The sequence below is a fragment of the Scyliorhinus torazame genome, chromosome 7 (assembly GCF_047496885.1).
Source record: "Scyliorhinus torazame isolate Kashiwa2021f chromosome 7, sScyTor2.1, whole genome shotgun sequence".
Taxonomy (NCBI): domain Eukaryota; kingdom Metazoa; phylum Chordata; class Chondrichthyes; order Carcharhiniformes; family Scyliorhinidae; genus Scyliorhinus; species Scyliorhinus torazame.
The window spans coordinates 117,879,553-117,892,974 of NC_092713.1; the positions used below are offsets into that span (position 1 = coordinate 117,879,553).

General features: G+C 43.4%; 1 protein-coding gene across 1 annotated transcript in view; it reads left to right on the forward strand.

Moving 5' to 3' along the window:
• dph5 (diphthamide biosynthesis 5) overlaps positions 1 to 13,422 on the forward strand; it is a 139,255-nt gene that overhangs the window by 15,649 nt on the left and 110,184 nt on the right. The window contains exon 3 of the mRNA XM_072511365.1: positions 1,128 to 1,236. Within this exon, the coding sequence (XP_072367466.1) occupies positions 1,128 to 1,236 (109 nt within the window). The remainder of the gene's footprint in view (positions 1 to 1,127; positions 1,237 to 13,422) is intronic.

A 13,422-nucleotide genomic window follows, 5' to 3' on the forward strand; every position in this document is an offset into this window, starting at 1 on the left:
ACTTCGGCACACGCCAATCAACCACCAATGAAGAAGAGAATAGGTCGCTCAATTAACCAAAATGGCCCCCCAGACCCCCAGGGGAATACAAGGATATTTATCAAGCATAGAACTCGGCTCGTTCCCAGACCCCCATGCACAGAAGAAACAAAGCCTAACCACCCAGGATGCCCCCAACAAGCACCTTCGAAAAGGGACACCGCAAGCCCCCAAAGGCAACAGGATACTAGCCACAGCGTCGGGCCTAGCCCAGCACATCCCAACACATAGGAAACTATATCCTCAGAGCCTCCAAAACCTGCCACTCAGCTGAATCCATAGCTTCTCTACCCCATCCAGGGCAAAGCATTGTCTCCCCTAATACTCAGAAGCGAAGGATGATCACTCCAGCCCCAGTTCGGGAAACCCCAACCTGAGAATAAGAAGAACCATCAAGACTCCCTACGATTGGGGAGTGCCGATTCACTTCTCCCCAGTACAACCTGGGGAAACTCCAACAGACCAGATCAGGATTAGAAACTGCACCATGCTCACCTGAAAGAAGAGAGGTGGTGTTACTGGGTTACGGGGATAGGGTGGAGGTGTAGGCTTAGGTAGGGTGCCCTTTCCAGGGCCGGTGCAGACTCAATGGACCGAATGGCCTCCTTCTGTACTGTAAATTCTATGAGAGAACAAAAGAAGCCCTTTTGGAAAGAGACATCCAAATAACTCAGACTGACTACCATCACAGAAAGGATGCCAAAAGCGATCACTCTTCTTCACAACCTGACCACGATTAACCAGTCTCACCTCAGTGTGCCCCATTATTAAATCTCCTTGTTCTACCAGTTCAAAAGAGGACCACAGAGAGAGACACAAATGAAGGCTCAACCGCAGGAGCCAGAAGGAAACCAGTCCTCCCAGGATACAAAACCTGCCAGGCCGTCAAAGGATAAAGGCATGGACTTTTTAACTCAAATACCCCAAAAATCAAGAAAGAAAAAATAATGAATACCCCCAAAAACAGATACAGATTAGCTCACTGGGGGCTATCCATAATCTCAGTGAGGACTGAACTAACTTTTATAAGTTTAATTGTGTCTCTGTTGCACTATTGAATTTCAAACATTCTCAATTTTCTCCTGCAGGGCAACAACACATAGTGACATAGTTCTACGAGCTGTAAAAGCTGGAATTCAGTACCACGTTGTACACAATGCTTCCATATTAAATGCAGTTGGCTGCTGCGGTCTACAGGTAAAGAACTTTTAACTGCTTTCTCAGTTCAAAAAGCATGCCATATGTATTGACATTCTGAATTGTTTGCATCACATGTCAACATCCTTGTTAACGTAGAAACATAGAAAATGTATAGCACAGATAGAGGCCATTCAGCCTATCGTGTCTGTTGTAGGTATGTATTTTTGCAGCTAAGTATTGCAAGTCAAGGTGATAAAGAGATGTTTTAGTTGTTTTATTGAATAATGTGTTAATGCTGGATTTTTAAAATACAAATTTTAATTTTATTCCCCCCCCCCCCCCGCCACCCGAACAAAAGTTGAGAAAAGATCTATGTATTATTTTTCTTTTTTTTAAAATATATTTATTAAAGTTTTTTACCAACACAATTTTTCCCCCTTACAAACAATAACCCCCCCCCGTAACAAAATAACACAAAATCGCACTGAGCAAGATATATACATGGCAAAATGGTATATTTACATAGCTTTATACACTGGCTCTCCCCCGCACGAGCCAGTTTCCCCCACCCTTCATGTTATCTCCTGCTCATCCATCCTATGTATTATTTTTCACCCTGCTCTCTGCTGATGACGTAAGTAACCGATAAAATTCTGTGTTGTATTGCATCTGAAAGTGAGGTTTCCTAGTATCAGACTCACTTCAAAGTTGGTTACATGTTTGTATCTGGTCTAAAGATGCTAACTTAAAACCTCAGTCAGTTATCAGAACTTCCAATCTCATGAGAGATCTCTTTTCATCAAACATTGAATTTTTTGATGAACAGGCGTACTGTGGCCATTGTGTTTGTGTCTTCTCTAACATTGATCTGTCACTGTAACCTGAGAAGGTGCCAAACTCCCTAAGGAGTCCGGTTATCTTTCCCATGCTGGCTAGGGGTTTTGACATGTAGTGGAGCAGGTCTTCCACATGGAGTAAGACTCTATGCTCTCTGTCTGCCGCCGCCCCCCCCCCGGACCAATACACTGATCTAAGGCCAATAGCCAGTGGCTCAATTGTCAGCACGAACAGGAGTGGGGATAGTGGGCACCCCTGCCTCGTCCCCCTGTGCAGCCGGAAGTACTTGGAGCTGGTTGCGTTCATCTGTTCGCCATAGGAGTGCAGTACAGGAGCTTCACCCACGTGATGAACCCTGCCCCAAAGCCAAACCGTTCAAGCACTTCTGTGAGGTATCTCCATTCTCTTCGCTCAAAGGCTTCCCCTGCATCGAGGGAGACGATCACCTTTGGTGTTCTCTCCCTGGATGGGATAATTATTACATTCAGCAGACATCAGACGTTCGCTGTTAGCTGTCTGCCCTGAACAAACCCGGTCTGATCTTCTGCGATCACTTCTGGCCGGTAACTCTCCATTCGCCTCGCCAGTTCTTGCTAAGATTTTCCTGTCAGTATTTAAGTGAGAGGGCATGTACGATCCACACTCTTTCGGGTGTTTGTCCTTCTTTGGGATCAAAGAGATCGAGGCCTGTGCCAGCATGGGCGACAGGGCCCCCTTCGACAGTCAGTCGTTGAACATCTCCTGCAAGTGTGGGGAAATCGCTGCTGAGAATTCTTTGTAAAAGTCTACCTGGAATCCAGCCGGTCGTGGCGCTTTCTCTGATTGCATGGTGTTGATGAACTCCACAATTTCGTCCAGTCCAAGCGGTGTTCCCAGCACTAGTTTCCTGTCCTCCTCCACCACCGGGATATCCAGTCCGTTGAGAAACTGTTCCAACTCAGAGACCCACTACGGGGGCTCGGAGGTGTATAGTCCTCAGTAAAAGTTCATAAAGGCCTTATTGACCTCGTTTGGGTCGGCTACCAGCCTACCGTTACTGTCCCTAACTTCAGCTAACTCTTTCACAGCTGCCTGCTTTCTCAACTGGCGTGCCAGCATGCGGCTGGCTTTGTCTCCATGTTCATAAATGCTCTATACCTGGTGGAGCTGGTGGGTTGCCTTCCGTGTGGAGAGCAGGCTGAATTCCATCTGCAGCTTTTTCCTTTCCGCCAACTGTTTCACGGTTGGGGCCATGGAATACTGCTGATCCACTTGCAGTATGGAGTTGATCAGCCGCTGCTTGGCTTCCCTTTCCTTCCTGTCCTGAGGGCCCTACAAGCTATCATTTACCCCTCCTGATCACTGCCTTCAGTGCCTCCCAGAACGTGGAGTGTGAGACCTTCCTGTTCTGTTCGCAGGATACATAATCATTGATGGCTTGGGATATTTTAGTACTGAATTCCTTATTGGCAAGGAGAGCTGCAACCAGCTCCATGGGGAGCGTTGGGCCTGTCCCTTCTCCAGCCACACATCGATGTAGTGCGGTGCGTGGTCGGAGATGACAATCGCGTAGTATCCTTCCTTTGTTTCTCCTGGAAGCACCCTCTTCCCTAGAACAAAAAAATCTATCCGTGAATAGGCTTTTGCACGTGGGAGAAGAAGGAGAATTATTTTTCTCTCGGGTGGTAGAACCTCCATGGGTCTACCTCCCCCATCTGCTCCACAAAGGCGTTCAATTCCTTTGCCATGCCTGACACAGAAACCTGTCCTGGGGTTGGATCTGTCCAATGTCAGGTCCTGTACATGATTGGTGGATGTCCAGGACCGGGATTTTGGCCACCATTTTCTTGACAAACTCTGCGTCATCCCAGTTTGGGGCATATATGTTTACCGAAACTACCTTTGTCCCTCTCCCTGTTTCCTCTCACCCTTGTTTTGACAACCTCCCAGTCCTGTCCCATCACGTCCTCCCACCCCCACCGGCTTTACCCGCTACCCATGTAACACCGGCCCCCCTTCTTTTACACTTTGTTTTCTCTGAATTTCTGTCTTTCCTCACCCTCCTGCCAGGCACGCCCTCCCTACCCGGGGGTATGCCACGGCCTCCTTCGCTGTACTCCTGTACACCAGCTTGCTAGTCAGCGGCTCCCCTCTTGGTCAGGTTCCCTTATTTAACCTTCATTTGCCGCTCTCTGCTCTCGCAACACTCATTCTGGCCCATGTGCACTCTCACTGCCTGCCCTGGACAAATTTGTTGGTCTCCTCCGCGGCGTCAAACTAATACTCTTTCGCCTGGTATGTGACCCATAAGCTGGCAGGGTAGAACATGACAAACCACACCTTGCTTTTGTATGGGGTGGATTTGTCGCTGTTGAACCTGGCCTGGCGTTTGGCCCAATGTCTTGATACAAACAGATGGTACATCCTTCCCACTTGCACCCTCTACCACCTCAGGATCCACTCTTTGTCCTGTGAAACTTTACAATTGTCGCCTATGAAGGATCCCCCGCTCTGGGTGGCTGCCAAAGCGACCTGCGGGCACAGTCCATCTTTGGGGGCTTGTCAAAGTCCTCCTCGCCGACCAGGTTCCTGAGTATCGCTGATACGTATTCCGTGGGGTACTTCCCCTCCATATCTTCGGCAGCCCCACGATTCTTAGGTTTTGGCGTCGAGACCTGTTCTCTTTTAAGCCCTATTTTTTCTTTTAAGCCCTTCTGGGTTTTGATCAGGCTCGCCACCTTGGCTTCGAGTGCCGCGATCCGGTCCCCTTGGTCCGTGGCGGCCTTCTCGAAGTCTCTCGCCATCGACTCTTGGGCCTCAAGCCGCCACGCCATTTTGGCCATGAGCCTCCCTCATGGGGCATAGCCTCCCTCATGAGACCATTTCTGCCTCCAATGCTGTCTTGACAGCCTTTCCGAGGCAGCGGGAATTATAGATAGAGTCAATGGATGGGAGGCTGATTTGCGTGATGGACTGGGCTACATTCATGACCTTTTGTAGTTTCCTGCGATCTTGGGCAGAGCAGGCTCCATACCAAGCTGTGATACAACCAGAAAGAATGCTTTCTATGGTGCATCTGTAGAAGTTGGTGAGAGTCGTAGCTGAAATGCCAAATTTCCTTAGTCTTCTGAGAAAGTAGAATCGTTGGTGGGCTTTCTTTACTATAGTGTCGGCATGGGGGGACCAGGACAGGCTGTTGGTGATCTGTACACCTAAACACTTGAAGCTCTTGACCCTTTCTACTTCGTTCCCATTGACGTAGTAAGGGGTATGTTCTCCACTACGCTTCCTGAAGTCAATGACAATCTCCTTCGTTTTGTTGACATTGAGGGAGAGATTATTGTCGTAGCACCAGTTCACCAGATTCTCTATCTCATTCCTGTACTCTGTCTCATCATTGTTTGAAATCCGACCCACTACGGTGGTATCATCAGCAAATTTGAAGATCGAGTTGGAAGAGAATTTGGCCACACAGTCATAGGTGTACAAGGAGTATAGTAGGGAGCTGAGGACACAGCCTTGTGGGGCACCGGTGTTGAGGATGATCGTGGGGGAGGTGAAGTCCATAAGTTTGTCCATCAGCTTGGATCTGCACTGAGAACTCTGTGGAGTTGGTCCTTCCTGGATCTATGCCACACCACCTCGAGTAGCTGCCAGCTCCGAGGCTGAGGTTTCCCTCCCCTCGTCCTGGCTTTTCTGCTGGGCGGTTGGCTCTTTCCCATTCTTTTTTTCTATTTCTCGTTAATGCAGTTTGCAGGGGTTAGACTGCTGGGGTGGGGGGGGATATTTTTGGTGCCCGTTTGATGGGGTTAGAAGGTCGTATTTGTGGATTTTATACGAGAGTCACCTCAGCTCATGGCCACCTCCGGAACTTGCTCCGGTTTCCTCCCACAGTCCAAAGATGTGCGGGTTAGGTGAATTGGCCAATGATAAATTGCCCTTAATGTCCAAATTGCCCTTGGTGTTGGGTGGAGGTGTTGAGTTCGGGTATGGTGCTCTTTCCAAGAGCCGGTGCAGACTCAAAGGGCCAAATGGCCTCCTTCTGCACTGTAAATTCAATGATAATCTATGATTAATCTAGGACAAAGGTTCGGCACAACATCGTGGGCCGAAGGGCCTGTTCTGTGCTGTATTTTCTATGTTCTATGTTCTTATGATAAATTAACGTGATTAGTGACTTGGCTTTGTTTCGGTAAAAAATTATTTTTAATTGAACAAATAACTAAGACTGTCAGCCATCACTGATTCCATACAGAGAGATGCAAAAATAGCGTATTGGCATCATTGGTTGTGCCCAATATAGCTAGTTTTGGAACTTAAACTAGTAATGGTCTTGGGTATAATTTTCAAGACTTCATTCAAGAAAAAGAAAGTGAATCTGTGGAGAAATTAAATTTGTAGCAGAGTAAAAATCATAAAAGTGATCAGATAGTAATTTCAGTAGGGGTATGAATAGTATCAGGAAGGAGATTGCTTGGAACAGGTTCTCTGCATTGGGCTAGTTAAGGACAACAAAACATCCTTGTTATCCCTCTTGCATATCTCAAACAGTATAAAAGCAAGGGAACCCACTCAACTGGCAAACAAATGAGGACCATGATTGTGATTGTAAACCATTGGGCAAAGGTTTCTCCAAATCCTTTGACGTCTAAAGACCACTCAACTCTGGTGAAAAGTTTCCCAGTATCCCCCCAGGAGAGCTTCAGGCTACATTTCTGCGTATTAAAAAGAAACAACAGATTGTATTGGGGAGATGCCCTGCATTGTGACAAAAATGCCTCCTTTGGATAAAACTCATCTGATCAGGATAGATCAGCTTGTGAATCGCTGTGCTGGAATGAGTGGCTAGTATCCTGATGAAGATGTTGCATTAGTGGCCTCTAATTCAAAGAGCTCTACCCTCCCAAATGGGTTCAAACCGGTAATTTTTTTGAAACATGCTTAGTAGAAACTGGAGCCACTTTGGGAAGAAAGTCAGTTAGATAGCCACTGGAGCCTAATGGAAAAAAACACCAAAGCGGAGTCATCCTTATTTCCACCGAAGAAAGATGAAATAGTAATAAGTTGAGGTACAATCTGAAATCTATACAGCTCAGAGTAGAAATAATAGAACTGAGTTAATGCAAGCAGGGCACGTAAATTTTAAATCTTCCTTGCACCCTTTGGAGAGCTCGATCACTCTACTCCTTATGCAAGGTAGGTGAAAATTGACCTGATGCCTCATAATGATACTCATAAAGGTCAGCAAGGCTTTGAAGTTCACTTTCAAATCCAAGAGAGCAATACAATAACACGACTAACATCCAATGTTGTTTTCCTACATTCAAAATCTTGTTCCATTCACTTTCCTAGCCTGCTGCCCCCAGCATGCTACCATCTCCAACCCTTCCCACCCAAAAGATTATTCAAGCTCGTATCCCAAAAGTAGCAACTAACTAAAAAGACAAAGTTTGGAATTGAGCAGGAGCCGCAACTTCAAGAGACATTTTATTAGGGCAACTGAGTGGCCTAATTCTGCTCCTTTGTCTTATGAACTGAGTCTCATTTCACTGAATCTCAATTAATTAATTTTTTTAATTGTGCATTTGTGTTTAAAAATACAGCCTTTTAATTACAAGATTTTGAATGCTCACAATATAAAAATTGCTTTCTTTTTTAAATTAAGTTTTATTGTTTTGCCAGCATTACAGAGAATCAATATAGTATGCAATTTCAATATATAAATATATGTAATATGTTTAACTATATCTAACGTATATGAATATATATTCAGTTTTGTGTTTCAACAAAGTTGGATATTGTGTCTGATAGGATTCCTGAAGAAGCGAGGTTTTTTATGATATTTACTAATCATAGTTTGTTTTTGTTGGATATTTGGGTGTATCATTTAATGTACGCAGTGTGAGAAATATGCGGTTTTCTATTGATGTACAAAGTAAATTTCAATTTTAAATCTGGACATATCTGTTGATTTTGAGATTAAGTTCCTAAAGAACATACTTGCCCTTACCATGTCAGAATTCAAGATTCACAAATTTTTAAATAATTTTCTACAGGTTTCCCCTCGTTGATAGTTTCAGATTTTCGCCAGATTTTGGCAATAGATGTCTTGTGGTTATTTGTGCATTTTGGATTTTTTTCACTATCTAATAATTTTTGGTCAGAATTCCAAGACGATTGCATATTGTGTTTCAAGAATTTTTTCCATTTGACATTTTGATGTATGGTTTAATTTCTGAACCGTTTCCAAAGTATACACAAAGAACCCTAGAGGCAGGGTATCTCTGTAGCAGAATCACAAACGTTTCACTGGAACATAGAGGAAGTCCCTTTGCAGTATTTTGTTACTTAATTTTTCTAGTTGATGTAGAAATATGTTGCTCTGGATAATTTAGGTTTTGGGGAAGTTAACGATATGCCATGGTCCATTTCTCCCACCCATTTGAAGTGCTGTGACTAATGCTGGTTTTTTTAAATTGTGTTTTTTCATAATTTCATTAATTATGTCATGAGATTGGAGATAGTGGAGCATGATTCTCTGTTTTGTTTTTGACAAAATCTCTTTTTACTTACAGTGGCTTTTTTGCCGAGATTAGCAAGTGGGGGGGGGGGGGGGAAGAAACACAGTCCATTTTAAGTGTTTGTTTAATTTATCTTGGATAAAAATGTCAACGATTATAGATACCTGTAGTGGCCTGTCTTTGATAAGTCAACGGTCACTGCTTTTGGTTTGACAACACAGTTTTCCTGTCAGTGTCTGGAGTCAGTCATTTCATCAAGAAGGGAAATCCAGAGGAAATGTAAACTACATCAGTCAAGCTACTTGTTCAATGAATCAGTTTGTTAATTTTGTTTCAGTTCTTCTAACACGTCTTCAGTGCAATATACTTCTATTGGAATACTTTTTCTGCTTATAATGCTTGTAAACATTTAGCACCTTCAGATTTAGCAAAGTATTGATTTCAGTGGATGAAAAGCTTGAATAAAAGGATGGTGGTAGGTAACATCTGTGTAAGTGTTTCCTCTCAGGAAGCAGTCCTTAACAATTTTGTTATTTTGAGGTCACTGTTAAGAGAAATGTTTGATCCACAGTTTAGAGATGGTTGTTTTTTGTGGATTAAACAAACAGTTGTGTTATTAAAAACATCATGGAAGATCCAAAACTTCAATATAAAGTTATGTCATTCAGTTAGTGTAGCTGCTCGATAATGTTTGACTTTCACATAAAATTCATTGTGGAACAATCTGACCTTGGTGAAATATCAGATTCCTATAATGCTGATACTGCTTTTATCTTGGAAGTCGTAAGTTCTTAATCTGCATCCTGAAACTCGGGTAGACCTAAATTGTACAGAAAGGCTATACTACCTGTAATGTTCTTGTCGGATGACCTGATGTATATTACAAGAACACTTGTAGCTAAAGCTATAAGCAATTTATTAACATTAACTGTGGGTCAAATATATACAAAACAACAGATGAATAACAGTATGAACATGCACAAGCAACCTCTCCCAGCTCCCTAGTCAGTCTGAGGTCACCTGACTCTAACATTCACTTATATACTAATGAGACTCCTAGTGGTCAGGTGGTGAATTACAACCGTGATATCGCTACATCTCCTTTCCTTTGAAGGAATAAATTAATACATTATTATCAGTATATTTACATGTGATATCATTAGCCTGTGAGTCTAACAGTATTATTTTTTTACTTTTAAACTTTTAAAACTGTTTTTTGTATATCTACACACACAAATACAGCAATCATAGTATGTACAAATAGTCCAAATCTACAAATTGAGTCGATCAGGTTTTCTTCTGACTCTGATTGATCTTCTCAAAGTTTGACCTTGCTGCTCAGAACTTGTAGATTCAATGTTCTCCATGACATTCTCATGCTCAGGAACTGCTGAACTATCTGACACTGCAGCTGACATTGATTCTGACGAAGATTCATCATCCATCACATTGCTGTGAAAGTCTTCTCTGGTTTTCAAGAGCACGCAATGATTTCTTCTTAAAACCAACCTGTCCTCGGTACATTGAAAGAACGAGGTGCTACTTCTTCAAGTACAAAGGCTTTTCTCGACCAATTGCCTGAATCTTCTATTCTCACAATGTCATCACTGATCAGAGGTGGTAAAGTTCTATACGCACTATCATAGAACTGCTTTTGTTTTGCATTTCCTGCAGCACGCTGCATTCTCCTCCTTTTCCAAGTGTGGAAGTTTGGAAAGCAACTTTTTATTCATAAGTAACTGTGGTGGCGATCTACCATGTGACAATGGTGACATTCTGTAACTCAATAGTGCGAGATATGGATCAGATTGGCTGCCATTGCCTTCTTCAACAATTGCTTGACAATATGTACACCTTTTTCGGCTTTGCCACTGGCTTGTGGGTACAACGTACTTGACCTGACGTGATTGAAATCATACGTGATTGCGAACTGCTGCCAACCTTTACAGTTGCCACTCACGACGACTTGAGGAATTCCGTGTCTAGCAATAATTGACTTGAAGTATTACACTGCTTGTCGTTATGCTTGACGGCAGAACCACTTCGGGATAGTTTGGAAAATAGTCTATGATAATTTAATAATCTTTCCCTCGTAGGTGAAAGAGATCCATAGCTACTTTCTGCCATGGTGCTGTGGGTAAATTGGAAATTTGCATAGGTTCTCTTGTTTGCTTGCAACGATGCATCTGGCATGTATCACAACTGACCACCCTGTCAATATCCTGGTTTATACCTGGCCAATAAACAGAGTCACGAGCTCTCCGTTTACATTGCTCAATCCTTAGATGTCCGTCATGTAACCTCTTAAGCTCAGATCTTATATTGTAGAACTCCATACATTGACCTCTGGGCCAGTGTTAGTTGATGATCTTCATCACTTCTTGAAGAGTTTGATCCTTCCTGGTCTCTTCTTGGATCTCACGTAGTTTTGTATCTGATACTAGTAGTAGTATGGAAATAAGATTGACATGCAGATCTAGATCTTCAGCAATTTCACTACTAATATTTTTTATCGGCACTTGATAATGCATCTGCTAAGAACAAATATTTGCCTGCTGTGTAGATAAGATTGAAGTCATAGCATTGTAACTTCATCATCAACCTCTGAATGCGCAGCGACATTTGGTTGTGATTCTTCTTGATGATGTGAACCAAAGGACGATGATCTGTCTCAAGTGTGAAAGTTGGAAGGCCATACAAGTAGCAGTGGAATTTCTCCTTGCCTACAACTAAACCTAGGCATTCTTTTTCGATTTGAGCGCACCCCTGCTCTGTTGTCGTCATGGATCGTGATGCATATGCGACTGGTTTCCAATAGGCATGCTCGAGTTGGAGAAGAACTGCTCCTAGACCATCTTTCGACACGTCTGTTGACACTAATCTGCTTGGATGGGTCAAAAAAATGTGAGAACTGGCGTGGTGGTTAGTGAAGTCTTGAGCTTCTTCCACTCTTGCTCATATTGCTCAGTCCAAGTGAAACCCATTGTCTTGTGCAGGAGATCACAGAGGTGTGTTTTCACTGACAGGTTTGGAATGAATTTCCCTATTAAATTGATCATACCCATCACTCTTAAGATGGCTTTCTTGTGTGGTTTTGGCATGTTGAGAATTGCTTGGATTTTGTCCTTGTCAGATTCAATGCCATGCGCTAAGAGCTTGTCACCTAGGAATGAAATGAAAATCGCTTATTGTCACAAGTATGAAATGAAAGGCTTCAATGAAGTTACTGTGAAAAGCCCCTAGTTGCCACATTCCGGCGCCTGTTCGGGGAGGCTGTTACGGGAATTGAACCATGCTGCTGGCCTGCCTTGGTCTGCTTTCAAAGCCAGCGATTTAGCTCTGTACTAAACAGCCCCTGTGACCACAGTTACTCCAAATTGGCACTTTTCCTTGTTGAGCTTCAGCCCATTTCTCCTGACGCTCGTTAGAATTTTAAGCAACCTCGTATTATGCACTTCTATGGTTGAGCGCCAAATAATGATATCATCCACGTACGCTCGTACACCTTCGATGCCTTCGACTTTCCGCTTCAGGGCAGCACGGTGGCGCAGTGGGTTAGCCCTGCTGCCTCACGGCGCCGAAGTCCCAGGTTCAATCCCGGCTCTGGGTCACGGTCCGTGTGGAGTTTGCACATTCACCCCGTGTTTACGTGGGTTTCGCCCCCACAACCTAAAAATGTGCAAGCTAGGTGACACAGACAGTGACCCGGGGCCAGAATTTAACCTGGGTCCTCGGCACCATGAGGCAGCAGTACTAACCACTGCACCACCGTGCCGCCCAATCATAACATTAAGGTTAACTAGGGGCAGCACAGTGGCACAGTGGTTAGCATTGCTGCCTCACGGCTCTGAGGTCCCTGTCCGTGTGGAGTTTGCATATTCTCCCCGTGTTTGCGTGGGTTTCGCCCCCACAACCCAAAGATGTGCAGGGTAGGTGGATTGGCCATGCAAAATTTCCCCTTAATTGGAAAAAATTAATTGGGTACTCTAAAAATATTTTTTAAAGTTGAACTAAAGAATCCTTACCATGGTCAGATTCAGATCAGCTAAGTCAGGACAGACCAAGGATCAAACTGGAATGTTTCTGGTATTTATGGTGCAGCTATTTCCAGTTCTAACCAGCTGTTGTATTTTTTGAGCTCTGAAGATCTTACTGTTCTAATTTTAAGGAGACATAATTACACATTAGATGCCATGTTACTTCAGTGGGTAGACAGGTTGCCTCCTTGTCTCTATTCTTGGAGCATTTATGTTGTTTGTGATCAACCATTAAGCATACTGATGCACAGTCTCCTGGGAGATTTTCCCAAATCATTAAGTTAACTTTGTCTTTGCAAGGGCAGCACGATGGTGCAGTGGTTAGTAGGGTAGGTGGATTGGCCACGCTAAATTGCCCTTTAATTGGAAAAAATGAATTGGGTACTCTAAATTTATTTTTTTTAAACTGTCTTTGCAGGAGTGATGGCCACTGATTTGGTCTTGTTTGCTTCTGTAAAAGCTTTGGTTTGTCCTTATAAAGCACATATTGATGCACCACAATGAACCATTCTCCATTTAGAAACATCTTTAACCAAGCTTTTTGCCATCCCATCCCAATTTCCCCCTTCCTGATGTGGTGATCCTGAAAAGCCTCTTGGAACAATTGTTCCGATTAAAGGTAATATATAAAAGCAAGTTGTTGGTCCTCAGGGATGACTGATTCTCTTCTACAGCTCTCGATATGTTACTATTCTGAGAAATCTTGTAGGTGTATTCAGATACCAGCAAAGTGATTGTGACATTGTGTTGATTGTTCTGCTAACAGGGCATAATTGGTACAGAGACACACCTTATCTCACTGTGGTCACAATGAAAGAAATAAAGTAACAGAACTAAGTGAAAAGGGAAGAGCTCATGATAAAATGTAT